Source organism: Periophthalmus magnuspinnatus, chromosome 23, assembly GCF_009829125.3.
Source record: "Periophthalmus magnuspinnatus isolate fPerMag1 chromosome 23, fPerMag1.2.pri, whole genome shotgun sequence".
NCBI classification, from domain to species: domain Eukaryota; kingdom Metazoa; phylum Chordata; class Actinopteri; order Gobiiformes; family Gobiidae; genus Periophthalmus; species Periophthalmus magnuspinnatus.
Genome location: NC_047148.1, coordinates 9,417,483 through 9,443,163, shown reverse-complemented (window position 1 = coordinate 9,443,163; position 25,681 = coordinate 9,417,483). Strand labels below are relative to the sequence as shown.

General features: G+C 39.5%; 2 protein-coding genes across 5 annotated transcripts; one reads left to right on the top strand and one right to left on the bottom strand.

Moving 5' to 3' along the window:
• Window positions 1–1,284: 1,284 nt before the first annotated feature.
• On the bottom strand, window positions 1,285–18,434 carry LOC117392325 (ubiquitin carboxyl-terminal hydrolase 15-like). 4 transcript variants are annotated; one of them, XM_033990387.2, is made up of 22 exons: window positions 18,311–18,434; window positions 17,471–17,598; window positions 17,061–17,191; window positions 15,662–15,788; window positions 14,939–15,084; window positions 13,494–13,555; window positions 12,887–12,976; window positions 10,097–10,244; window positions 9,821–9,994; window positions 9,581–9,739; window positions 9,269–9,493; window positions 9,113–9,196; window positions 8,917–9,011; window positions 8,159–8,347; window positions 7,852–7,988; window positions 7,161–7,442; window positions 6,893–6,963; window positions 6,409–6,524; window positions 6,172–6,321; window positions 5,577–5,680; window positions 4,174–4,262; window positions 1,285–3,742 (listed from the first exon to the last, which is right to left on the bottom strand). In XM_033990387.2, exons 1-22 carry the CDS (start codon window positions 18,397–18,399, stop codon window positions 3,389–3,391), a joined length of 3,150 nt encoding a protein of 1,049 aa, XP_033846278.1. In that variant the 5' UTR covers window positions 18,400–18,434; the 3' UTR covers window positions 1,285–3,388. The 4 variants fall into 4 exon arrangements, with proteins under 4 accessions (XP_033846278.1, XP_055087442.1, XP_055087443.1 ...); XM_055231467.1 differs by lacking the exon at window positions 12,887–12,976; XM_055231468.1 differs by lacking the exons at window positions 17,061–17,191; window positions 17,471–17,598; window positions 18,311–18,434 and adding an exon at window positions 16,645–16,710.
• A 50-nt stretch (window positions 18,435–18,484) lies between these two features.
• Window positions 18,485–25,289, top strand: pyroxd1 (pyridine nucleotide-disulphide oxidoreductase domain 1). The gene is made up of 13 exons (XM_033990276.2): window positions 18,485–18,779; window positions 18,883–18,963; window positions 19,035–19,154; window positions 19,372–19,500; window positions 19,994–20,067; window positions 20,199–20,395; window positions 20,467–20,561; window positions 20,836–20,935; window positions 21,028–21,143; window positions 21,425–21,547; window positions 22,409–22,546; window positions 22,653–22,742; window positions 23,903–25,289. The coding sequence occupies exons 1-13, from the start codon at window positions 18,708–18,710 to the stop codon at window positions 24,059–24,061; spliced, it is 1,494 nt and encodes a 497-aa protein (XP_033846167.1). The 5' UTR covers window positions 18,485–18,707; the 3' UTR covers window positions 24,062–25,289.
• The last annotated feature ends 392 nt before the right edge of the window (window positions 25,290–25,681 follow it).

Below are 25,681 nucleotides of genomic sequence, written 5' to 3'. Positions count from 1 at the left end.
GATGGTCACACGATAAATCGACTATAGTCTGACACATTTTACCCCTAAACGTAACGTATGAAGCTGGAATCCACGCGCCCCTCGAGAAGCGTTCACCTTGCAGCTCAACTGCAGCAGACTATTTTATAATCTATTGTTGTCTCTGCCCCGCTCTGCACCGACTGGTTCAAACTTCTGTCTTTCCCAAATTGGTGCCATCAGGACGACCCAAACCGAACCAAAAATATCCAGTGCGGAGACACGTATGCGTAAACATTCCAGTCCAGTTTTCCGCGCGGGTAAAGACAGCCAGGAAGGTGTGGAGAATGAGTGGATGTGGCGGAGCAGCGTGGATAAAATTCGCGGGGAACGTCAGGACGGGGGTGGGTAGCACCAGAGATGGGGAAAAACTGAAGATGTACCACTCTGAAGTAGGAAAAACACGAACGTAATGTGCGGTAGTCGTGCGCCATCAGGTGGCCTGTTTTGAAAATAAATGTCTCAGCCTTAGGCACATGATATGTAATCTCAATGAGTTTCAAAATGATGAAAATCCAGCCCTATTGCAATTAAGAATTCATAACACAATATTTATATCTTTTGAACTGACCTAATAAAAACAACAGAAAGCTGAAACACATGAACATCATTTCTGTGATAAAAACATGACACATAGATTTCAGTGTAGTCAGACTGTTACTCAGTCTATGAGCAAGAAAATTCCTTAATTATAGATAATAGATATGTGGTATTGAAAATGCGCATAAAATCAATCTGGTGTGTAGATTGTGTACACGGGACAGTCGTGGCAATGGAAGCATAAGAACATCTTAATATAGAAAGTCTTAATATAGATCCATGATCCTGGCGCATAAAGACTGGACTGGATGTCAGACAGAGTGAGCCGCTGTCTCTGCACGCGCTCTTTGCACGCCTCCTTCCATTGGTCAGCAGGGGACCGCTCAGGGGAACCTCCCAGCTGTGCACAGACTGGAACCTCACAGCTCACCGAGAACACCGTGTTCCAGCCGTACGCGCTGCTGCTGCTTCCAATTCTCTCACATTAGACATTGGGGTTGGGGCAAAGTCCTCAACAGGTTTAAACAAAAATGACACGTGACAGTTACACATGGCAAAGAGGCCCAGTGACCAACATAAATATCAAAGTATCCAGAATCAAGTATCAAGAATCAAGTATCGATTACAATAATACAATTAAAATTCTTTATTGTCAAATTAAAAATCTTAAGTTTCTTGCTAGATATAATGTACTTATAGCAACAAGAAGTGACACACAGTGCCAGCAAAGCGTTACACAACTTTATTGAAGATTGTGTATAAATACACATGCACATCTCAAATGTAAACCCAAGTGAACTCAAGTGCAGCCGAACCTGGCAACCTCACTATGTCATGTCATGCACAAGGATGTCTGGAGATTTTTTACAAAAAAGTCCAAAAACAACAGAAGCATCCATTTTGTTAAAAATATTACCTCCCTGACAAGAGCACAGGCAATGTGTGTATGTGTGTGTGGACTTGAACCACACTTCCCTCAAAGTCTCAGGTCTTGTCGAAGGTTTAAATATGACTGTATTATTAAATGCTTACATATAAATAAATAAACTTTATCAAATGTGCACTCACAGAGTGAACTCTTATGTACAATATTGTATAAGCCTATAGTAGCAGTCACATGTTCCTCAAGATGGAGCGAGTCGCCCGAAAGGCAAGGCAGCGGTGACAGAAAGCACATAGGCTCATAAGCACATATGCTCATTAAGGCATGATAAACTTGAATAGAGCAAAATGAAGCCACAAACCCCCATGGACAACAGATGTGTCTCACACTGATGGAGGAGTGTCACTAAATATTTCAACTGTATCATGCCCCTAAAGCTCTGGGCCTTTTGAGCAGACTCGCCCCAGAGTACCCCCGCTCACCGACCCCACTCCAAAACCCCATCTCCTCAAAGCTCAGGACCATTGTACATTTAACCCCATTCAGCAGTACCTAATAATTCATACAGCTAATATCAAAGGCAAGAGCACGTTCCCACCACATTCAAACACAACAGCAAGAGCCATTCAAGATTTCAAAGGCATGAACCACATCAATGGTTTACGGGTCAGTGTTTCATTGAGGATACATTCTGGCCCTCTTGTGGATAAAACAATGACGAAGCAACAAGTAAGTCATACAAACCATATATGGACATTCCTACACTGGTGTTTGGTGTAAAGGAAGGGGCCATGCAGGAAAGACAGCCTGATAGTGATGTGCAAAAATGTTTTCTAAAGACGACAGCTCTGAGATTAAGAGTTAAGGCGGAGGTGATACAAATATGAGACAATCCAACCCAATTTGTCACCAATGTTCCTAATCTCAACAGTGCCTCTAAAAGGACAAGAGAAGGGGAGCAGAGCCATGGTGAAACTTTAACAGCACTACAAGATAAAACAAGAGGATATTTCCTAGATTATTATAACATAAACAAATAGCATGTTTTATGATTCTGTCAGGCTAGTTAAGACTATGGACACTGTAATAGTATCATAATCAATTTAAAATAAATGATAGGGAGTGCAAAAAGGACATGGGTGGGAAAGTTACTGGATGCCAAACAAAGAAACTATGAAAACTACTGTATAAATTAAAACAGCAAAAGCAAGGTCTTAACTTATTATAACGCACCTAAAAAATTATAGCAGCAGCAGTGCAATGCTAAGACAATTTGGCTGTTTGTCATATAGTTTTAGCGCCCATTTAAGCTTTTGCCTCAGGAACATGTTATTACTGGCTTATTAAAAAGCATGTCCTAAGCTTCTGTTGTGCGAGTGTGAATGAGGAACTCCACTAAGACAAGGTCTATTAATAATTGCAGTTTCACAGGCAAAAAGACATAAAACATGGATGGTTGCCGATTGTGCAAGTTCAAAATATCTTAGCCCACCATGAAAACCCCTCAGGATTCAGTGTTTAAAATATATACATGTTTTAAATGATAATAAAATGATATAACAAGTCATTGCTCTCAAACTTGCATATAAAACATTGAAAACAAACCCATCTGAGAGCCAAACTAAATCTGATAAATCTTCAAATAATAATAATAGTAAGAATATCCCTGGTGTTGTTCAGTGACTGTTCAGAGCAAGCAAAACCTAAACAAATGGACGTGGCCTTACACTCACACATTTCACACAGTGATCCAACCACAGAGGAGGGCCCTGATTCATTAGTGTTATGTACCCTGACCAATCAGCATTCATCCCACAGAGGCTCTGCCCCCACAGCAGCTAATCACGGGCCGCGGCGTGGGACCCCATGGCGCCCGCTGCTGCCATGCTGTGTCCATATGGCTTTAGATGGAAAGAGCCCAGTCTCTCTTCCCATGTATGTAGTCTCTCAGTTGATTTTCATGTTGACATCTCGATTGGGCGTCTCCTCTTCGTCCTCTTCCTCATCATCCGCCTGCTGGTCATTGTCATTGCTGCTATTGTGGTTCTCGTTCAAGTCTTCTTCATCACTCTGTGCCGTGGCAGCAGAGGACAGTGCTCCCTGAGGAGCAGATGGGGATACGCTCTTCCGTGGTCGGTCTGCACAGTCTTCAGAGTCTGCATTGTTGGCATCCTCCTCCTCTCCCTCCTCTCCCTCCTCTTCCTCCTCCTCTTCCTCCTCCTCTTCTCGATCCAGAGCAAAGTACCCCGTGCCTTTCACTGTGTCCTGGCGCTGGTAGAACAATACATAGCCTGCTTTGGACTGCAAAAATAAAAATAAAAAAAAGTATCAGATGTGTGAAACACATTTACACTTAGTTACACGTAGTTATGACTGCCAAGCGACTGCAACAAGATCTGTTTTCAACCCCATAAACAATATCCAACGCTCTTTTTTATGAAAAGTCTTAATGATACTAAATGAGGTCTTTCTCCTTTTAAATATTCAATAATGTGTGCCAATTACTGAGCATAACCGCTGCCCTACACACTAAATGAAAACTAAATACCCACAAATGCAGTCTGAGTACAACAGTTGAGAAAGTAGCAGCACAGCAGGGGGGGGGGCTTTGAATATTCACACTTTCAGGCGATGTCATAATGATCCTCAAATGGCCGCAAGTGAACAAACAAACAGTGCAGCCTTTGATGCAGACACACAGGGATGATGAGGTTATTTAAATAAGGACTCACCACTATTTGATCTTCACTAGCGGGCGACACACTGCTGTCGTCAAAGTTGTACCACTTTCCATCATCTTTGTTCATGGCATATGCAGTATCTTAACAAACATGATTTAGGTTAGTAGAAGTTCATACAGCCAATGATATGTGTCATCTGAAACATTATGAAAACACTTTATTTTGTAATTCAGTTGATAGACTGTACCCATCTCAAATACAATGTGACACTGCAACAAGTGGAATAACATGTTCTTACACAATCCCTTACATCAGTGGTCCCCAAACTACGGCCCGCATTTGGTCCGGCCCCCTGAACAATACCAGAGAGCATTTTGATTTTTTTTCATACATTTGTATTTGATAATAAAGTTGGACTTTTGCAATAAAATGTTGCTTAGTTATGAACTATTTTCATTAGTAACTATTTAGTTAGTAACCTTTTCATGAAACTGCTGAAAACCCCAATGAGATCAAGATTGACAGATGAACATCTGCATCAGTGTTTGAGACTGGCAGTGACTAAAATGGAACCTGACATTCAACTTCTCACCAGCCAGATGCAGCCCCACAGTTCACACTGATGAACATACAAAGGTAAGCTCACTTTTCTGACTTTAATGAGTCATTCTGAGTATAAACAAATATAATCAAAATAAGATCTACTGGGATAAAATCCATCTCCACAACCATACTGGTAGTGGTACTGTTTGTGCTGTGTAGGTGCTGTATCACTTAGTTCAGTTTTTCAGCCTGCTTGCTTTGTGGTTTTCACAGGGAAGTTGATGAGAGAGAGCTGCAAACAGCAATGTCTACAAGCCTACTGGAACCTACAAAAGGAGTATAAAGAAGGAACACAAGAACTTTGAGAGACTGCTCATATGAGTCATTTAAGTAAAAGATTCTGCTCTGACAACTAAGCTGAACTTGGACCTGCACGCCACAACAGAAAGTTTATGTTGTGAAAGTTTATGTAAAGGACTTTTTTTCTGTGAAGAACCGAGAGAGGGTAATTTGATTATTATTTATTTCATTAATAGTATTATTTATTTCCTGACTTTTGTTCTGTGAAGAATCCAGAAAGGGTTATTTGATTATGTGTGGCTTTTTTGAAAACAATATTTTTTTTACGTTTAGGCACTCCTGCAATTGTCATACTTTTTCTGTTACAAACTGACCCCGGCCCCCCATCAGAGAAGCGAAAAGTTATGTGGCCCTCACAGGAAAAAGTTTGGGGACCCCTGCCTTACATAGTACATCAGTATCCAATGCTCACAAAATTCACCTAGATTATTAATTGGGAATTTCTTCTCAGCTATGCACATTTTATTGAGTACAAAGCAAATTCACAAGAACATTGATTTATTTATTTTTTGCTGTATGAAAGTAAAGTATTATTGTAAGTGATGACTTACAGTGGCCTCCACCCATCCCTCCATAGTGGTTGGACACAGCAATGAGGTCATAGACACAAGGTCCAGCATTGGGGTTTATGAGGAATTCAGACATGTCCAAATCTCTACAAACAACACAAAAAAACAGCTAGTTCAAAAATAAAGTCATAGTCAAGAGAATGGCTGGTGCAATAGTACAGTTACAAGTATGCCTTTTGCAGCTCTTGAACAAATGCAGGGATCACTCTTCACACATATCACCATTATTTTAAATATATATTTTGGCATGCATGCAGCTTTATATAATGCAGATTTCTGTAACAAGCCATATGATATACAGTGTATATAACATGGTGTAATGTGCATGTACTCAAAACATTTACTCATTTACTTGCAAAACCTAACTGAATCATTTGGACTTAGCCATAGAGAGACATCAGCTTCAGTTTGAATTTTGTGAAAAACAATGGCGGAAACTGCAGATCATCAAGTGCACAAAAACACTGAGCTTACATAACAATGTGTGGACTGAGGAAACTGCTGCTTGAGAAAAAAAAACAAAAAAACAAAAAAAGCTATTATACTGTCATTTTGCCTTTGTGCTGAGTGGACATACCTTAGCGGGAAGTCGACCAGAGAGTCCAGTTTGTCCCTCATATAACGGCTGTAGGAAAAACGCTTTAGATGAACCACCAACACAGGAGGCAGAGACCAGAGATCCAGCTTTTTTGTGGCTTGCTGGTGCTGTTTACAATTGGGACAATACCTGCAAATCAAACACATATTCTGAGTATAGGGGATTTACAACAATGTGCAGCCCTCAGACGAGTTTACAGAGGACAATAATCTTTACCATGGGTCATCTGCTCCCAGTTTCTCCTTTGTGGTAAACAGTTCAATGCAGTCCTTAAGTTTGAAGAAAGCCTTTTTCTGTGGTTTGTACTCCATGCTTTCATGCTTGTCAAAGTCCTGCAGAAATACAGTAAACACAGGAGTACATATGAGATTAGTGTTGAGACAAGTTAACTGATTTGTTGTAAATAACTGATTATTGAAGTAATCGTCAACTGATTTAGTGATGTAATGATGGCTATTTGGGCTATACATAAACAGGATTGTGTGCCTGTGTCATTTTGATGTTTTTGATTATTTGGAGCATTGTCTAATCGTCTCAGAAGCATATATATGTTTCCGGGAAGTGTTTAGGTACATCTAATTACTCAATTTAATATACTAAAACAATAAAGTATAATAAGTAGTCTTGATAAATGATACTACAAGCTTATTTAAACCCTCACCTAGGTGCTACATGAATGATACAGTCAAAAAGTCTTTACCTCAACCGCAGTCTCATCAAAGTACTTCTTTTTCATCTCTGGTTCCCAATCCAAGGAAAGATAAGATCGATCTGTAAGGAGAATGCAACAACGACAATAAATAAGTAGGCCTTTATTGTATTGTTTTTCATTCATACATAAATTCATTTCTCACATCTCTTCACACAGCATGACCTTACATGTGTCTCATACTTATTTTCCCATGTTCAAATTAAAAAGGGAAGCATTAGGCCTTTTTTTTCTAATAGATTTTCACAGATTTACTTGCCGCTAAGTCGAAGATGGCCCTCATCAAATCGTATCTGCCTGGTGTCGTCCTTTATAAGAGTGAAGTCTGTTTTGCCCATGTTATTAAACTGGAATGTAAAAAGTCTCTTTTGGTTGTGTCCAGAGGTTTGCTGCCCCTTTGTGGAGTTCTGTTGACCAACCATCCCATTCTCTAATTCATTGTCTCCGGCCACTGAATCCTCTGATTGGCTGTTGTCATTTTCAGAGGGCAGCTCCTGATCCTGGCTTGACTCGTCATCCTGCTCATCAGTCTCCATCTCACCTAGAATTTATAATAAACAATGTCAACAAATGCCTCATCAACATCTAACTTCATGGACATAATAAAAATAACACGCGACTTGTATCTCTGACTCTATTCAGTGTAGCACCTCAATGATCAGTGTGACACAAAACATAATATAGAATACCAGTATAATTTTGTTCTTTCCTGTTCCTAGACAAATACTATAATAAGACTTAATATATCCTTAATTTTTATGCCAGCCAGGTATTCATTTATTTATTCATACTATGGCAGCAGGCATTATTCCTTATCAGCAAAATAAATTTTTATGGAAATTCTATTTCTACAATCGTGCATTTCAGTGTAAAGGCTGTTTTGTTTTTATAAATACATGATTTAGTTTCACATTTTCTTTAAAGGTGATTTATGTATCAATGCCACATACTTGGTGAGCCCTCTTCCAACACTCCATTAGTTGCATTGGTTGCATTCCCGTTGACTGTATGTTGTTTTTGTGTTGTTTGCGTTTCTTCACAGTCTTCCTCCTCCTCTTCCTCCTCCACCAAAGATCGCACAAACCGGCTGCAAACAGAAAACCATTTTCTTTTATAGTACCCATTAGAGTCCCTTTAATGAGGTCTGTGATTGCTTCCTGATGGCTTTCCAAAAATATGGTAGACACCAGACAGCACTTCTACGTCATCATAAAAAGTGAAACAATTTGGCAAATGAAATTAAAAACAAGTTAGTACCAGAGACGCAGGAGCAGCATGTTGTAGAGCTTGTCTTCGCTGAGCGTTCTTGGGACAGCGAGGAGGAATGGCTGTCCAAACAAAGGCGTGCTGGTGTGGTTGTAGCCTGACTGCTTATACTTCTCCCTCAAGTGCACTGGGATCACCACATGATCTATGTCTTCCACCCGGTTCACTGCAATTTCAAACCTACAGCACAACATTCATTTATTTATGAGCAGTTACTTTATGTTTATTTGGTGGTAATTACAATCATATTTTCATTACAGTAATTTTTTATTGGGCACAAGAGGTAAGGAAAAATCTAGTTTACATATTAAAAGCTTTTTATTCGGCACTCACTTTTAATGTAATTTTTATGATTATTTTTGTTTTGATTTGTTTGTATTGTGATTTTAATGTCTTTCTTATTCTGTAAAGCACTTGGAATTACTTTGTGTATGAATCGTGCTATACAAATAAACTTGCCTTGATTTGCCTTGTCTATTCCCCTACTAGGGAATATTTGTTTTTATTGATTGTAAAAAGGTTGTGCAGTGCAGTCCACAATTTAATTTAAAATAATTAAGAGGCTGCTTAAATATATGTGGCCAATGTCACATTCAACAAACAGACCAATTACAATTATGTCTTCTCTGGGCTATACTAGTATGCAAGTAAAACGAGCTACACAAGCCAGAGATTAGAGGGCTGAGTGGATTGTCATAATAAAATGTATTTCTTTTCATATATTTCTAACAGAGACAAAGTACACTTACACATAGATGTCATCTCTCTCCATGATACTGCTTAGGTTTTCATTTGTGGCAAAGATGCGGTGAAAGCGATGGTTGTAGATATCAGTTACAATCATCTGAGGAACAACAGAAAATATTTTAAAGCTTGAAATAATTTTTAACAACCGATGATTAAACATTGTAACATTATAATCAGATATGAATAAAAGTAGAATACCTTTTCAGCAGGCACTCCAGACAAGGTTGAAAGAGAGGTACAAAGGTCAGAGATGTATCCCACTTTTGGCACGGTCAGCTTATACTGAAACAAAGTGTACTGTCATTAATACATTTACCACACACGTGTATTTTCAAATATGGACAACAATATTACCTGTGTGGGTTTGGCCAGAGGGTCCAGTCTAACCAGATAAACCTCTATAGTGCGCTCCTTTTTCATAGGTAATGGCAATGTCAAGTAGCAGAAGGGGTCAAAGGTGACAGAGACCTTCGAACAAACCGGACACACCAAAGTGGATTTGAAAAGTCCATGAAATATGTCCACTATGATTGAGTCATTTCTTTTTATGTGGTTTTCCCACGCCTCCTCTGCAACAACCTGAAACAGTAAAAAAAAAAAAAAAAAAAGGAAACTACCTGAAAACTACATTATAATGAAACAATGTATATTTTGTTCTGTTTTTACCTTATCAGGTCTTCCATTGGCATCTTTAAGTTGTATGTAAGGCTTCTTTCTGATCCGGTTTAAGTCTTCGTGAAGACCATCAAGCAGAAAGGCCAGCAGCTCATGAGAGTCCTGTTGTTGGTAGCCGGAAAACTGTGGAGCGAAGCGCCCCACTTGTGTCTGAAGACAACATAGATAAAGATGGGGTTTCATCAACAAGTTGTTCCTGTTATTATAGTGAGACATGTTGTATAAAAGTACCTTGAAAGGCCTTGGTGTGACATAGCTGTATTTGCCTGACCACAGCTGTTTGATCATCTCAGCATAAGAGCGTGCAATCTCTCCCTTCATGCCCAGTGGATTGTCTTCATTCAGTTCATCTACATACTTATCTCGGAGGAAGTATTCTGTCAGGGGCTGGATATTGCTTAAACACTGAAAGTGCAAAAACATTGGACACAGCCATTAGATCAAAATATAAAAATCCAATTTCACTTCACAGATTATACATACTACATAATCTGAATAACTATTTACCTGCACAGCAGAGTTCATGAAACAGGTGTTGCCCAGGTTCGAAAGCCCACAGAGGCCAGAGCGTTCACTTTGTCGGGTCTGGTCTGAGTAGTCACTGTAACTGTTGCTGTACGGGTAGGATGCGAGGCTGTAGCTTGAGTTTTTCACACTAAAAAGAAGACACATTCAAAACAAGAGAGTTAGGCTGCCACTCTGATACTTCTCTAGAATATGAAAAGTATTTAACATCCAACTTGACTAATGCTAGGACTCTCACTGCTTCTTGTCAAATAAACAAAGCATGTTATCCCTTAGTAGAGCGGAGCACCAGACCTCTGGGAGTGTGCTACAGTACTGTTGCTTGTGGCTGGCTCCCATTGGTCGATAGAAACCGCTGTGATGGCAGCAGGGGCAGCGGGCTCACAGCTCAGCACGCGCTCCACTCTCCTGTTATCCAGCTCCACTGCCTCCGGCCTCAGGCACCACCAGCAGCACAGGAGCATGACATCTCAGCCCCACCCCGGCCCCCGCCCAATTCATGTCCTCATAAAAGACCTAAAAACAACGTGGACAGGACCCAAAGCAGGCGCAGGCTGTAGTAGTTCAAATGTTGGTAAATAAGTCCAGGTGGAGCTCTGCTGTTGCATCAAGTTAAGACCGCTCAGCATAGTCAAGGTCCAGTCGCAGGTGAAGACATGTTTTTAGGCCTCAGGTTGACTTTCCAACACAGAGCGAAACAAATGCTGACCAAATACTGACCTAACCAAACTACCTTTCTCTGCACCTCGAGTTAACTCCCTAGTTCACCTCTGCCCCCGTCTCTTTCCCGTGTCAGTCCTGTCCTCACTCTACGCTGCATCCCTGTGTCCTGCACCGTCCTGTCCTCTGGTCCTCCTCCTTATGGCCTGCCTGCTGCTCTCTGCTGCTCTACGGCTACAAGCGGATATTTATAGCAGCATCAGCAGCAGTAAGGATGCTCAAGACTACGCGACCAAAGCTAGAGGTGCACTGAAAGCGAGAGGGAGGAGAGAGGCGGGAGGGGGGGGGGAGGGGTAGACAGTACAGGGGGGCTGACAGAAGAGAAATGAGGCGGGGACAGAGGGAGCAGCTGATTCACTGCATACAGCTGAATCTGCAGTATCCACGGCCCTTACTCACGCATTCACTCACACATGTACATTCATATTATTCATCTAACCACACAAATGCCTCTCAGATCATTTTATCATGCTTCTGATTAGCCTGTCAAGCTACACCCTCTTCTTATTTCTCGATCGGCATGCACTACAACTCTCCCCTTTTTATGTTCACGTTCTGTATGAGAGCTTTTAACAGGCTTAAATAAATAATAGTGACCTTGATATTACACAGCTTTCATAAGAGAGGTTACATATGGGCAGAGGCAGCAGCAGATCAGATATTCTGAAGGTCAGTGCTGAACGTGTGCATTGCAATGGGCTTTGTAGGAGAGGAGGAGTAGAAAGGGGGACGAGAGGAAGGGAGAGACACAGGGAAACCAGCCCTGCCAGCCCGAAAAGAGGTAGTAGTTGTAACCAAAAATGCCTGTTATAAATCCGCAAGATTCCATGCACAAAACAGCAAAAAAAATCAAAAAGACAAATGTTATGGAATGCAGAGACACATTGTTTGGAAGGCAGGCCATGCATAATTTAGGAAAAGGTAGCAGTGACACTACAGAATCAAGGACAAGCGAGTCTGCGGATGAGAGTAAAATTCATGTAACCAAGTCTCAGTCCAGTTACCGTAATAATGAAAAACTGTGAAATGGCAATGTGCAAACAGAATGCTGCTCAAAGATTACTGATGAAGGAGAAATGGGCCGTGGCTCTATCAATATTGATTTTTCTTGTGGCTCTGCTTGTGGCTATTATTTGTGCATTCCGGCAGTGCTCTCTAATGCTACATCTAAAACACACACACACACAGAAAGCAGCATGCAGTAAATCACACCCATTATGAGGAGGCAGGGTCAGAAAAGGAGACCACAGCAAAACTCCACCCTCCTCCGTCAGCAGCACAGAGTAGTCAGAGCCTCCAGGTGTCACCCACTCAACAATAATCATGCATATAGATTACCTGCATCAACATTCTAACTGTGGAACATTCTTAGAACCCACATATAAATTATACAGTTTGAACAAATGAAGACTGATTGTACACAATTTTAGATCCTTGGTAATTACTAAAAAACAAAAAGGTTTTGCGATAGTCCTCACTGGTGTCTTAATCAAATTTATACCACTCATCATAGTTGAAGAGCAGACACAAGGAGGTACCTAGCCTGTTTGTGGAGAGCTCTGCTGTCGCCCCTACCCTGTAAACCCCACCCCTCTGTGCCACTAGCTTTTACAGCTGAAACAGCACAATTAGGAGATGGTACAACAGCCAGAGATAAACACAAAATAACGTACAAACATTGGGTAATAAATAGTAATAAAGTTACTGGTTATCCTAAAATGATAGAATAACTGTTCCAGTAGAGATCTAGCGGGACTAAATGTGACGTCACAAAAATGAAAACAAACCTAAAAACTGTTTATCAAATTAGCAAGCAAAAAAACTGAACAGCTGGAGTTGGAACAGTAGAACTGTAGAAAAATAACTTTTTTGCCACGCTACCGTAAGTAGAAGTAATTTCTAGATCAGAGAAGTTTGCTCATTGTATTAAAAAGTGCCCACTGATTGCACAGTGAACCTTACAATCTACATTCAGGTTACTATTTGCATTTGACCTCTGGCTGTTGCTATGAAGCCCCGCCCTTCACATATCAAACTACAACTAAGCCTTACTTCCTGCTGTTGAAGCTGCTGTTATGATTGTTTGTGAGAGATGAAGGCGAGATCTTTGGCAAAGCAGAGAGATTGGAAGCACCAGATGACCTTCAAAAAGATAAAGAATAGGTTATGAGTTAGAGTTGAAAATAAGGAGCTCATTCAGAAGAAAAAAGGTGTGCAAGTGCTGTTTAAATCAAAAGATGAAATAAGTGAAGGGATATGTCGGCAACAAAAAGGCAAGCAAAGTGTGGGAAACTGCAATCAAGTCTTAAGAAGGAGCAAATGACCAGGTGCATTGGAGACAGAGCCATGTAGTAGTGCAGTGTTGAGAGAGCAGTTACAAAACAGATATTTTTCTCTATGATAATATACTGTTTGAATTGACTGTGTCTGTTTTATACAGATCATTTGTGTTTAAGGGCTTTTTAATGTTTCACTGCTATCACGGTATGGTCTGGTATTGTGGAATGGTTGTACGTCTGATGTTTTGAGCAGCTCCCCTGTTCCAAAGAAATTTCTTCTGTGAGGCCAGTAAAATAACTAACTAAGGGACAAGGAATTGCATAAGATACAAAGTCCTAAAGTAACAGCTGAATAAATGACAGACACAGCATTGACTCACTTAGGTGCTGTTGAGCCTCGTGGCCACGTGCCATCTTCATTTTTCTGCTCTATGACAAGAACCTGTACAGAAAAAAAACATTTGTTTCACATTTCTAATAGCTTTATAGTGTTTGAAGAGGTTGATTACTGGTTAGATATGGTGACTTGAGTGTATGGCCAAGGTTGAACATTTGGAGAAGTGTGTGGAGAAAAGAGAGCATATCTGTGTTTGAACATAAAACTGCAGGTTACATTAAAGGTAAAGGCAGATTTTACACAAAATACATTACCCTTAAAATAATTGTGACAATAATTACTAGTAGACCAACACAGAACAGAATTGGTAGTTGTCCATTTCACACAAAGTGAATTACTGTTAATGAGGGGTGAGCTAAAAGACAGGCCTCTACTTTGATAATGTTTAAATCGAGGCTCAAAATTGTTCCGTTTACCTGTGCATATGATTCTAGTTCACCCTAGTTGCCGTATTAAAAAGCATGTGAATATTAGCAAAGAGCAACGGGTTTATTGAAAGCTAAAAAGTTAGTGTTTTAAAAATGCTAGTCCCTCCTTTCAGAGTGCCACCACAACACAATCAGCATGTATTCTGCAAATGAAACTACTACACATTGCATCAAGTTTGTGAAGTAGTAGCATAATGTTTTGTATCCTGTTCTTGGCCATGCAGGAGCATGAGTGACATAGGCTTGTGGACCGAGCCTTGTACAGGTTCGTACGGCTAAACGTGAGGAGGGTACAAATAGTGCCTGGGAGAAATCGCTAATCACTGAAAGGAAACAACATATATAAGATGGTAGAAAGCACAAAAAGTTGATTTTTGCATAATACTCCCTCTTAAAATGACGTAACTCCTGACTAGCACTTCCTTCAGCTCATAAAAATGTTGTAAAATGTGTCAATAAAAATATCTTGAATCTTGATTATATGGATATTATTCTGAAGAGCTGATGATCAGGTGTGTGCCAAAAGTCCACCCAGCCATGTTACATGCACAGTACAAAAGATCATGGGGGAACAAAATATTTCTGAATATGATTTCTGAATTTTTCATATCTATATTTACTTTACCAATATATCACACTTCAGAATTTGTTATCGTGACATGCCTATGTATTCCAAATCAATAAGTCACCATTATTGTCAACAAGTTCATATAAAAGCCACACACACATTTTATTCAAGCTTACAGGAAGTTTACACTACCACACAACTGTTGGTCATACTTTCATGCACAGAAAAGTCGTAGTGTCTAATGTCATCTAAGGAAGACTAACAGTTGAATAACAATAGTTCCAATAATAATAATAATAATAATAATAATAATAATAATTTTCTTTGGAAAAGAAACTGAAACAACTTTAATTTTTTTAAAGCAGAATGGCAGGCATGTCTCTCTCTCATTTCACACCAATTGTCTCATTATAAAAAGGGGAATTTTCTGACCTGTCCTTGGTAAAGCCCAGCGTCCTGGATGGTGCTGTCTGGTTTGTTGAGAGGCTCAAATGTGTTGCTCATGTACCTGTTCCAGAGCCGTGTCTCCTTCTCATCTGGGATACTGAACAGCTTTCTCATCTCTTTCTCAATCATATCTAGAAGGTACATCAACAAAAATAAAGTTTTTTATACATATATACTATGTGCTCCATGTCATCTATAAGACAAGTTATATTACAACCTGAGATTATAATAAAGTAGAGAAAGTTGTCAGAAAGGTGCCATTAAAAAAAAAAGGCTACCTACTTGTGTTCATGAAAGCAATATCATTTTGCGCATGTTATTAAATGTAGCCACCTGGCATTTAATCAATTACAGGCGTTTTTAATGGTCAGAAATACCACCAAGTTGAACAAGCATTCTTACAGTGCAATAAGCAGGGTTGCCTCTGATCTGTAACTTTGCCTGGTGGTGTCACCTGCTTGTCTCAATGGAGATACATTTAACGCCATACTTGGAACATTCTTGACAAAGCAATAGCCTCTCCATGGAGACAAACTGGTGAAGAACCTGCCACCAGGAAAGTTACATAGTGCACCTTTAATATACAAAATAAATTTAACATTCCCAAAATACAGCAATAGTAGTGTATAACAAAATGACATCCTTTTAAATAATGATACTACAAACACATTCACCACCATGTGTTAATACCGCATGTATGAATCTTACCTATTGTGTCAGCTTTACTGAAGCGTCTGGTGATCACATCGTCCATGTTACTGTCTTCACACAGCTTAAGCTCTGTAAGGTACACTTCCACCTTACAGTGCTTCACGAACATACCCTGTTCCACCACCTTTAAAAGAACAGCAAGAATACTACTATCTAAAAACACACTTAAGTACATACAAAAACATGTACCAAGTCAGTTTAAACAACAAAAAAACAACAAACACCTCAAGTGAATAAACCTGCTTCTGATGAAAAAACACTTTTCTATTATTACAACATACTTATAATAAACCATGTGAGTAATTGTACCCGTCAATGACAAGGGAATGCCTAGTAAGACCACTGTTGTGTTGGTTTCAGTTTCAACCAGATAAAGTTTAGTATGCTGTCTTGATGCAACGGTTGCCATTTGCCGTCCTGATAGGAGCCGAGTCAGAGTGAGATGCCTAAATTAGCAGCACTTCGCACAGACAGCTGAGGGGTCCCAGCCTATTTATTACACCACTGAGACTTTAGCACACAGCACACACACACAAATATACCAACTTCACAAATGTAACTGGAAAATGAACACATATAGCTCCTCTTCTCCCCCCTTCACTCTCCCACCTCAACCAAACTCTAGTTGTCTAAGGTCCCATCCTACCAATGTGCATAGCACCCAGGTGTTAGCAAGCTAGGATATACTGCAAAACTAACCAATCTTAAAGAAAAAAAACCAACAACTAATTGTCCCGCCTCTGCCACATGTTATCACACTCCACTCAGAAGATTTCACACTGCCATCTCTCATAGTGACCTCAGCCGGCATTCCTCCACTTAAAAAAAACAAGGACACGCTGAACACTCCACTGACAGTCATAGAAGAGGGCAAGCCGGCAGCTACAATTCTTCTACAGGTCCCGTTTTTAAGGTTGTGGTCTACTTCATTTAAAAATGACAGCAAGCCAAGAATAAAAGAAGGAAAACAAATATTGAACCTCCTGCATGTTGTGTCTTGCAGATCGCTCCATGTAGCTTTTCAGTCATCTAGAACGTTGCCTGAAAATAGAAACCCTGCAGCCACCCGATACGTCCCACGACATACATGGCAAAAAGGGAGGGATCAACCAAACCGGGGCAAAGGAACAAGGGAGAGACTGACAGACGTAGAGGGGGAAGTGAACTCCAACCAAGCAGCCATGATGCCATGACTAATGGAATTATTTTGAAATGTATATTCAATAAATTGCTTGCTTAGAAAATAGATGTTCATGAGTTACAAAGTTTGACACAAATCAAAATAAAAAAATATATAGATTTTGATCAGACTGCTAAATTAATTTATAACGCAGCACATTGTTATGATGATCACAAACTAAAATATTTTCATCAACACAAATAATCATTTGTTTACCTTTCGTTCTATTGGCTTCTGACCTTCCGTCAGCCCATACCAGCTGATGAGTTTATTCCAGCCCTCAGTGGGGACCAGGATGTAGTCAAGCTCATCGATAAGGTGTTCTTTGATGGCAAGCACATCCCCATCTAAAGGGAGGACAAAGTGGTATGAAAACAGTAAACCATATTTTATGTGGATAGACCAGCAGTGGCCTTCACAGCCAACAACAAAGACCAAATGGTATGCTGGAGAGTGTTCTATGAGTAGCAAAAGGCTCATCTATACAATTAGTAGACAATGTTGTCTTTGTATGCTTCCCTCTAAACTTCCAACATTTCTAGAAAAAAGGTTCCATATAGAACTAACAACACTTATCTCAGTAAACCGATATCTCATGCCTAATAGTTAGGTACTATATGACTTACCTCTGAGAAGGCCAGAGTTGTCAACTGGCCCTGGGTAGACGTTCTGGTCACCCATCTGGTACTTGTCCCAACTATCAAATCCCACATATTTCTTCCACTGTTTGAACCAGTGACTATCGACCAAATACCTACAGAAACAATAACGGAATCAGCCATGACCAAGCAAAATAGTGTACAACTGAATTAGGGCTGATTAGATATTTAGATTGTGATATTTTGTATTTACGACTTATGTGATGGTTCAGTAATTAAGTTATTTGATTAACTGTGTGTATAACCTGTGTAAATGTATAAAATAACGAATCGTCTCCATAACGGAATATCGTGTAACACTTATGCTACCTTCAAATGCTAATGAAAATACATTAATGGTTAAAACATGAGTAGGGTTCACGCCAAGCTGCAGCATGTCGAGCCAGCTGGCTGTGATTTTGACAGGTGCGTCTTCGCAGACGCCGCCCTGAACCCACTGGCAACCCACTTAAAGAAAGACATGCTAGCCAATTAGCCAGTTAGCCATCTAACCGAAACCAACCACTCTGAGATTCAATCAACCACAACATGAAGTTGACACTGCACAATATTTTAGAAATGCATTTTCCACAGCGCAAACACGTGGCGATTATGCGACCTCTTGTGAAAATGCATACATTGATCAACCTTAACAAGATACCAGCTTCTAAACTCGTGAAGCTGACTGGGGTGTGTTAGCATGTAAGAAGCTAGCTGTCAACACGGCCCGTAGCCGAGACTTTCTTTTATTTCAAAGCCATGACAACTTCACACAAGACAATCAGTGAACAGATAGCCTATTTGGGAAAGTGTCTGATCAGGTCTTACCAAGTGTCCCCTTTCCTTAGCTGTGTTTTTAAGAGTGCCGTGATCTCTCCTCTCTGAGTATCCAGATCAGCCGCTCCTCCTTCCGCCATCTTTACTCAAGCGTCTCACGTTGCATGCTGGGAAACTCTGGGGCGTCACCGCGTTCACAGAGTGACGCCGAAAATACAGCCAATCAGGACTCTCCGGAAGAGCAAGCGCTTTGACCATGCTAAAGTTGTGTTAGGATTAGTGAATTTACACAAAATGAGTTTAGCAACTAAATAATACTTGTGTGTTGATATGAAGGCGAATTTATAATCACAAAATGTCGTATGTCCGGAAATGCTCTTGTATGGCAACGCTTTTTATTTAACAAAGCCAACACTACACTGTTAGCCTTTAGCTATATTTTAACGTAATGGAAAATAAAAAGACGTTTAAATTCGTTGTTGTCGGTGGTGGTATCGCCGGAGTAACTTGTGTTGAACAGGTAAACAAAACTGTAATGTTGATTCAAATTTATATGCGGCTGTTGAGAGACCTTTAGAATAATCTATGTCTCATGTTTATTGCTACTATGTTTATTCTGACAGCTGGCGTCACAGTTTCCATCCGCGGATCTGGCCCTGATCACTGCAGGTCCACACATCAAAGCAGTGACAAACTTTAAACAGGTCTGTTTTATTGTTAAACACAATAATATTCTCTAAACTGCTTTTGTCCCCATTGTGTCTTTCTGCGACAGGTGTCCAAGACCCTTGAAGAGTTTAGTGTGGAAGAACGACCGTTCACTTTATTGGAAGAGAAATATTCCAATCTCACATTTATACTGTCAGCTGTAAAAGCTCTCGATGCTAAATCACATGTAAGTTCTCATTCACTGAAATTATACATTTGAAATAATAAGTAACAAACAGGCTACAGTCCTGATTTTCAGTTGCATGACTGACTGTGCCCTTAATAAGAAAGTTATAATGAGGAAAAGTACTGAGATGGATGTTCGTCATCTACTGCCACCGTGTGGGCATATGGTAAAAGTAATAATTGGATACTAGTAGTGGATGTCTTTGTTGTAATTGCAGTGTTTGGAGACTACAGACGGCAAAGTCTATGGATATGAAAAACTCTGTATTTGCAGTGGGGCCAGACCAAAGCTCTTCACTGAAGACAACCCATATGTGTTGGGAATAAGAGACACTGATAGTGCACAGGTAGGTAGAGCAAACATCCTAAAGTGCTGAATTTATTTATTAACCGTCATGCCAGGTACCATTAAAAGCTACCAGTATTGGAAAAAATGTGGATACTACTGTTAGTGGAAATAAAAATTGTTCCAAAAACTAGTTCAAAAAAATGTTTCTTTTTTGATAACAACTTTTAACGTCTTATCGGAGAATACTGCAAAGTTTGACTTTTTCTCCACCAGACACATATAAAATATTTTTTCTTCAAAGAAATGGCTCTTAATTGGGTATATAAATGTTTTATTTTGTCGTTCTCTATATAATAATTTATATAGCAAATAGATACCAAAAACTTGAACGTTTAAGCGCTATCACTGACAATCAGGCGCGGTTCAAGTACTGGTACCTGGGGAAAAAAATGGAAAAGTAACCAGCTCTATTTAACTGTAGTAGGTCCATGCAGTTGATGAATTTTGTTGTGCCCACAAACAACTACTCATTATGTTATTTTTACATCTAGGACTTCCAGAAGAGACTATCTCAGGCTAAAAGAATTGTTCTCATTGGAAATGGAGGCATCGCCCTAGAATTAGTGTACGTCCAAGTAATATAAATAGAGGCCTAGTAAGCGGAATGATGTTTGATTTACAATTTACACATTTTTGTATATAAAATAATTGCACACATTTCTACCGATGCCATATAATACCTTTTGCTTTAAATAGGCATGAGGTGCGAGGCTGTGAGGTGATCTGGGCTATAAAAGACAAAGCCATAGGAAACACTTTCTTCGACGCTGGTGCAGCACAGTTCCTCATCCCGTCACTAGAGACACCCAAAGCACAGAAACCTTTCCCCTGTAAGAGGCCTCGGTACACAGTTGAGGAAACAGCAGGGGGCACAGCTCATACCTTCACTGCAGGTTGATAATAACAAATCTGAAACTGATCTCTGTCCTATATGTTTTTGTCTTATGGAGTTGCCTTTTTACAGAGAAAAACCACAGGCAAACCTCTGCTCCAACTGAGCATGGTAGTGCCCTTGGCCCAGACTGGCATGAAGGAATAGTTCTACAAGGAGCAGAACAGGTTTGCCAATACATTTTCTAAATTAATAGAATACCTTGAGGCATGCCAGCAGAAGTTCACATTGGGTTACTCGTCTGGTCTTGTTTGGTGTGCTTTTTCTTATTAAAATCAACCAGAGTTTTATCACAAAAACACACTTGATTTTACAATAGAAATCTCCCTTTTAATAACTAGATCATTACTATAGACATGCATTGACATTTACAACTTTACAGCTAATCTATAAAATAAAACCTTTTCTTGTCCTGTTCTTCACATAATGCCCTGCACTCAGGAGGGCCACAGAGTAGTGGTCGAATATCAGTGTGAGGTAGAGAAGATTTTCACCTCGACCGATGTGCTTGTCTCTGAAATTGCACCAAACCTTGAAACTGGTGAGAATGTGAATATATGCTTTGGGCGAATATAAATTAAACTTTTCTCTTATTTACTTGCTCTTTTTGAATATCTGCATCTTTGCTTTTAGTTGGATCATGGCCAGTTTATATCAAATTGAATAATGACAAGACTTATGGTTGTGACTTAATTGTGAGTGCCACCGGTGTCGTGCCAAACACAGACCCTTTTCTTCATGGCAATGATGTAAGTATGGAGCTGTAACATAATGTCAGTTTGTTTTGCTGACACTTTAAATTAACTATTTTGTTAATCCCTCTAAACTCTCAAAGTATACTTTAATCTAAACGATGGTCAATAGCAGACAAGCAGATTAACCAACATTTCAGAGGGACTATTCATTGTTTTCTTATGTTATTACTTTTTTGTCTTATTGTTTACAAATTTTATATTTTTATTTAAAGTTATGTTTGGTGCACATTTTTATGATCACTTGATGTTACTCAACAATGATCCGTGTTTTATAGTTTGTACTGGCCAATGATGGCGGTCTTCAGGTTGATGAGCAGATGCGGACTTCAGAGTTGGACATCTATGCTGCTGGGGATGTGTGCACTGCATGCTGGAAACACAGTCCACTATGGCAACAGGTAATAAATATAGCAAATAAGATCAGTGATATGTTACCAGTGTTATCAAGTATCAATCATACAGAAAGGCAGAAACGGGTGTATTCAGTAGGTGAGTAGGTTTCAACAAAACAATCACAATCAATTACTGAGAGAGTGGTAAATCCCCAAATAAGGGAACTATACAGAGCAATAACCCTTTGCACATTTTTACTATGCAGCTAGCCATAGGAGTGACAGTGAAAACATTTATATGTTTTGGCAATACTCAGACGCAAACACATAACAAACTCCACTCCATAATTTAACACTCACTAGCAAATGTGCTGTGTTGTATGTGTGCACGGTTGCATTTATTTAAATTGTGCAACAAATGAGTGCTCTCAGTTTACATAATTGAAAAGGGTATGAAAAATAATGTATTATCTTAATTTTCAGCATGCCATCAGACTGACGGCTTAATCTTTAACCTCCTTTCTGAGTAAATCTCTGTTCCTTTTTGGCCTAAAGCCTAACTGACTTAAATCATGTGAACCATTTCTTCTTCATTGGGGGATCTGTGGGAAAGAACAAATGTTTAGAAGTTAATAAAGGGCAGAGTAAGTCAGTCATTAACAAGTCTACAAAAGTGCAGCAGTTGTGTTATATTTTATCAAGCGCAGCTATATTTATTGCTATTACAATTAAAGGTGTAAAATGTAGTACAGATTGCATCTGTAATTTGGCCTGATGATGTCCACTGCTTGTCTCCATGAAGATAGATATGTTTAATGCTACAGGGTTGAACATTCCAGGCATAGCAATATCATCTCCATATCCCTATAACCTGGCCTAGAAAGGTCTGCTGTTTTCATCAGAGCTCTGTGTATGTGTTGTGCTCAGATGCGGTTGTGGACCCAAGCTCGTCAGATGGGCTGGCACGCTGCTCGCTGTATGGCTGCACATGCCCTTTCAGAGTCCATTGAGTTAGACTTCTGCTTTGAACTTTTCTCACATATAACAAAGTTCTTCAACTATAAGGTATGCTACAGTTTTTTACTCAATCTGCTGCATTATCATAATGAATTCAAAAATGTTCTGGAAGGCTAATTGTTAATGTCAACAGTTTTTTTTTTTTTAATTTTAGGTGGTGCTCTTAGGAAAATTTAATGCCCAAGGTTTAGGGCCTAACCATGAGCTGCTTGTACGCTGTACCAAAGGACAAGAATATGTCAAGGTGAAGCACATAAGAAACATTTTATCTGGTCTTTTTACTAAATTCAGTTTGGTACTGCTTTATCACAATGTAATTTCAAAACAAGATTGGCACACAGAGTAAACCAATCAGAGAAATAGGGGCAAGGGTCATTACCATCAACAGCCTCGCTCCGGATTGGCTCGTTGGTTGTTATGATAATGTCGATTTTCCTAATATGCAACTTGACTCCAAATTTGCCCCCATAATTGCTAGCATCAATGTGTTTCATTTGACTAGAGCCGAGTGCTATGGGTGACATCACACTCACAGCTGAAACCAGAAGTTTACATACACTATGTAAACTATACTTTTTTCTCACTGTTTGACATGAAATCAGACTAAACTAAATATGGGGGTGGCAGCATCATGTTGAGGGGTTGTTTAGCTGCAGGAGGGACTGGTGCGCTTCACAAAATAGATGACATCATGAGGAAAGAGCATTATGTAGAAATACTGAAGCAACATCTCAAAACATCAGCCAGAAAGTTAAAGCATGGGTGCAAATGGGTCTTCCCAATGGACAGTGACCCAAAGCATACTGACAAACTGGTTACAAAGTGGTTTAATGCTAATAAAGTCAATGTTTTGGAGTGGCCATCACAAAGCCCTGATCTCAATCCTATTGAAAATGTATGGGCAGACCTGAAGCATGTGACATGTGTGAGCAAGGCTGCCTGCAAACTTTGCTCAGTTACACCAGTTCTGTCAGAAGGAACGGGCCAAAATTCCTGCCAACTATTGTGAGAAGTTTGAGGAAGGATATCCAAAACGTTTGACCCAAGTTATACAGTTTAAAGGCAATGGTACCAAATACTAATGAAATGTATGCAAACCTTTGACTTTGAAGAAAGTAATGAAACAATGTCTAAAAAAAAACCCTGCTCTCATTATTCTGGCATTTAGCAAACGGAAATAATTTTGGTAATTCTAATTTACGTAAAACAGGAAAAGTTTAGTCTGATTACATGTCAGGCACACAGTGAGAAAAAAAGTGCATCTTTGTGTGTCTTTTGTAAATTTTTGGTTTCAACTGTCGTCCACTTATTTGTATAATTTATGGTCAATACATTAATTAATACAAAAAACATTTCTGTGGAGACTAGTGGTTAGGCTAATTGTCATTCTGGTGTTTGGTTTAGGTGGTTTTAAGTGAGGGGAGGATGGTGGGAGCCGTGCTGATTGGAGAAACTGATCTGGAGGAGACCTTTGAGAACCTTATCCTGAACCAGATGGACCTGACACCATATGGAGAGGATCTGCTCAACCCAAACATTGACATTGAAGACTACTTTGACTGAAGACTGTGGGGCCCCGGGCTATGAGACTGTATTGCAATGCTTATGTAAGATTTACAGGTCTGTAGAAAACAAATACTTTAAATGCCTTTCTGAGTATCTCTGAAAGTTGCAGTTGTAAAGGTTTTTTTTTTAATTACCGGTAATTTATTTACTGGAAGTAATCAATATAAATCTATTCCAGCAATACATTCTTTACTCACAATAAACAGAACACACTTGAGTCTAATGCCAAACATTAAATTAAAAGTAAACCTAGCCTACACATTAAAAGCAGAAGTAAGTTTCTTCTTTATTTTTGGAGAATAGGATATGTTCAGCAATACTTGTGGTAAAATAAAACACTTTTGTTACTATGTAAGTGATACATGTTCATATTTTGGGTTAAACAGCACTGGCGGTTCACCCTGTGTCTCTGTGGATGTTACAACAATAGGAACTATCACATTCTCATAAAGCTGTCCATTGTGTAGAGGATATGGTGCTTGTGGGATGTGTCTGTTTGCAAAAAGAACAGGAAAGGGTAGAAGCTGAGGTAGATTTATCTCTTCTCCTGGGAATTGTCAGTCTGTGAAAGGGCACAGCCACCTATTGCTTCATATTGGTTTGACAAAGAGCTGTATGGGCCCAGACAAAATGTTACTAAGGCAGTTTGGTGAACAGTGTATTAGCAAGAACCGCCTTATGTTGTATTAAGTCAACAAGTACTCAATTCGGAAGAACTGCAGTCTGGATCATTTTGATCCCCTTCACTTCAGACTCCAATCTTTCATCCTTTCTCATTATTTTAATGCAATTGTTATTTGTCCACCAGATTACAGAACTTTGCCATGTATGTATAGTTAGCTGTTATAACAAGGACTTAACTCCTCACAACAGTATCATGGTGAATAATATCCTTGTTCATCCTCCTCTGACTTTGCTGTGGACCGGTTCTAGGGTACACACTGCCACAATGTAAAGAAATGAAAAATGGTGGTAGGCTGTGAATTGTTGCATCAGGTAAGGTACATTGTTTCTGACTGGTGGCCTATGTGATTGGCACATATGTTTTGGGTTAAAGGTCTCGGGAACTTGTCCACCCTTGCTATGTTGCTTTGGCTGATAAGGGTTGATAACCTTTACAGTTTGAGTTAATGCAAATTGTCTCACATCTGGGACACAAGGGCATAAATGTCTGGTACATCTTGTAATAAAACTGTATAAAGGTGGCTCAGCACCTTGCCTTTGATATGTTTGTCTCACTTATTCTTGTTAGGAGGATTGCCATGGGTTTTCATCCCTAAAAAAAACATTCTAAATTTATTTCACACCAGTGAAGCCCAGATTTCCCACTCGTGTAACAATTAGGCATTAGACAATAACTAATCTTTAATCTTGAGGTTTTTTCCACCAATATCACTATTTTTAACTAGTTTGGTCTTTAATTTTCTCATGCGTAATAACTGTAGACTACATATCTTACTATCCAGGTCGCTGTGATGGATTTACTCACCACCACTGACAAGTGCACAATGAAATCAAACATTCCTTGTTGGTGTCTGTGGAGCTGTTGGTCCACCTCTCTGTAAGAGGATTTATGACACTGCGCCGAGACAGTGACATTTAAAAATAACGTCAAAT

Excerpts from the sequence above, each read along its gene's own strand:
- LOC117392325 (XM_033990387.2), bottom strand. The coding sequence starts at position 18,399 with ATGGCGGAAGGAGGAGCGGCTGATCTGGATACTCAGAGAGGAGAGATC. Across the intron at positions 17,599-18,310 it reads CTAAGGAAAGGGGACACTTG|GTATTTGGTCGATAGTCACT; the intron begins GTAAGACCTGAT and ends TTGTTTCTGTAG. Across the intron at positions 6,525-6,892 it reads TTGATGAGACTGCGGTTGAG|GACTTTGACAAGCATGAAAG; the intron begins GTAAAGACTTTT and ends GTATTTCTGCAG.
- pyroxd1 (XM_033990276.2), top strand. The coding sequence starts at position 18,708 with ATGGAAAATAAAAAGACGTTTAAATTCGTTGTTGTCGGTGGTGGTATC. Across the intron at positions 20,068-20,198 it reads GGCATCGCCCTAGAATTAGT|GCATGAGGTGCGAGGCTGTG; the intron begins GTACGTCCAAGT and ends TGCTTTAAATAG. Across the intron at positions 20,936-21,027 it reads TGCACCAAACCTTGAAACTG|TTGGATCATGGCCAGTTTAT; the intron begins GTGAGAATGTGA and ends CTTTGCTTTTAG.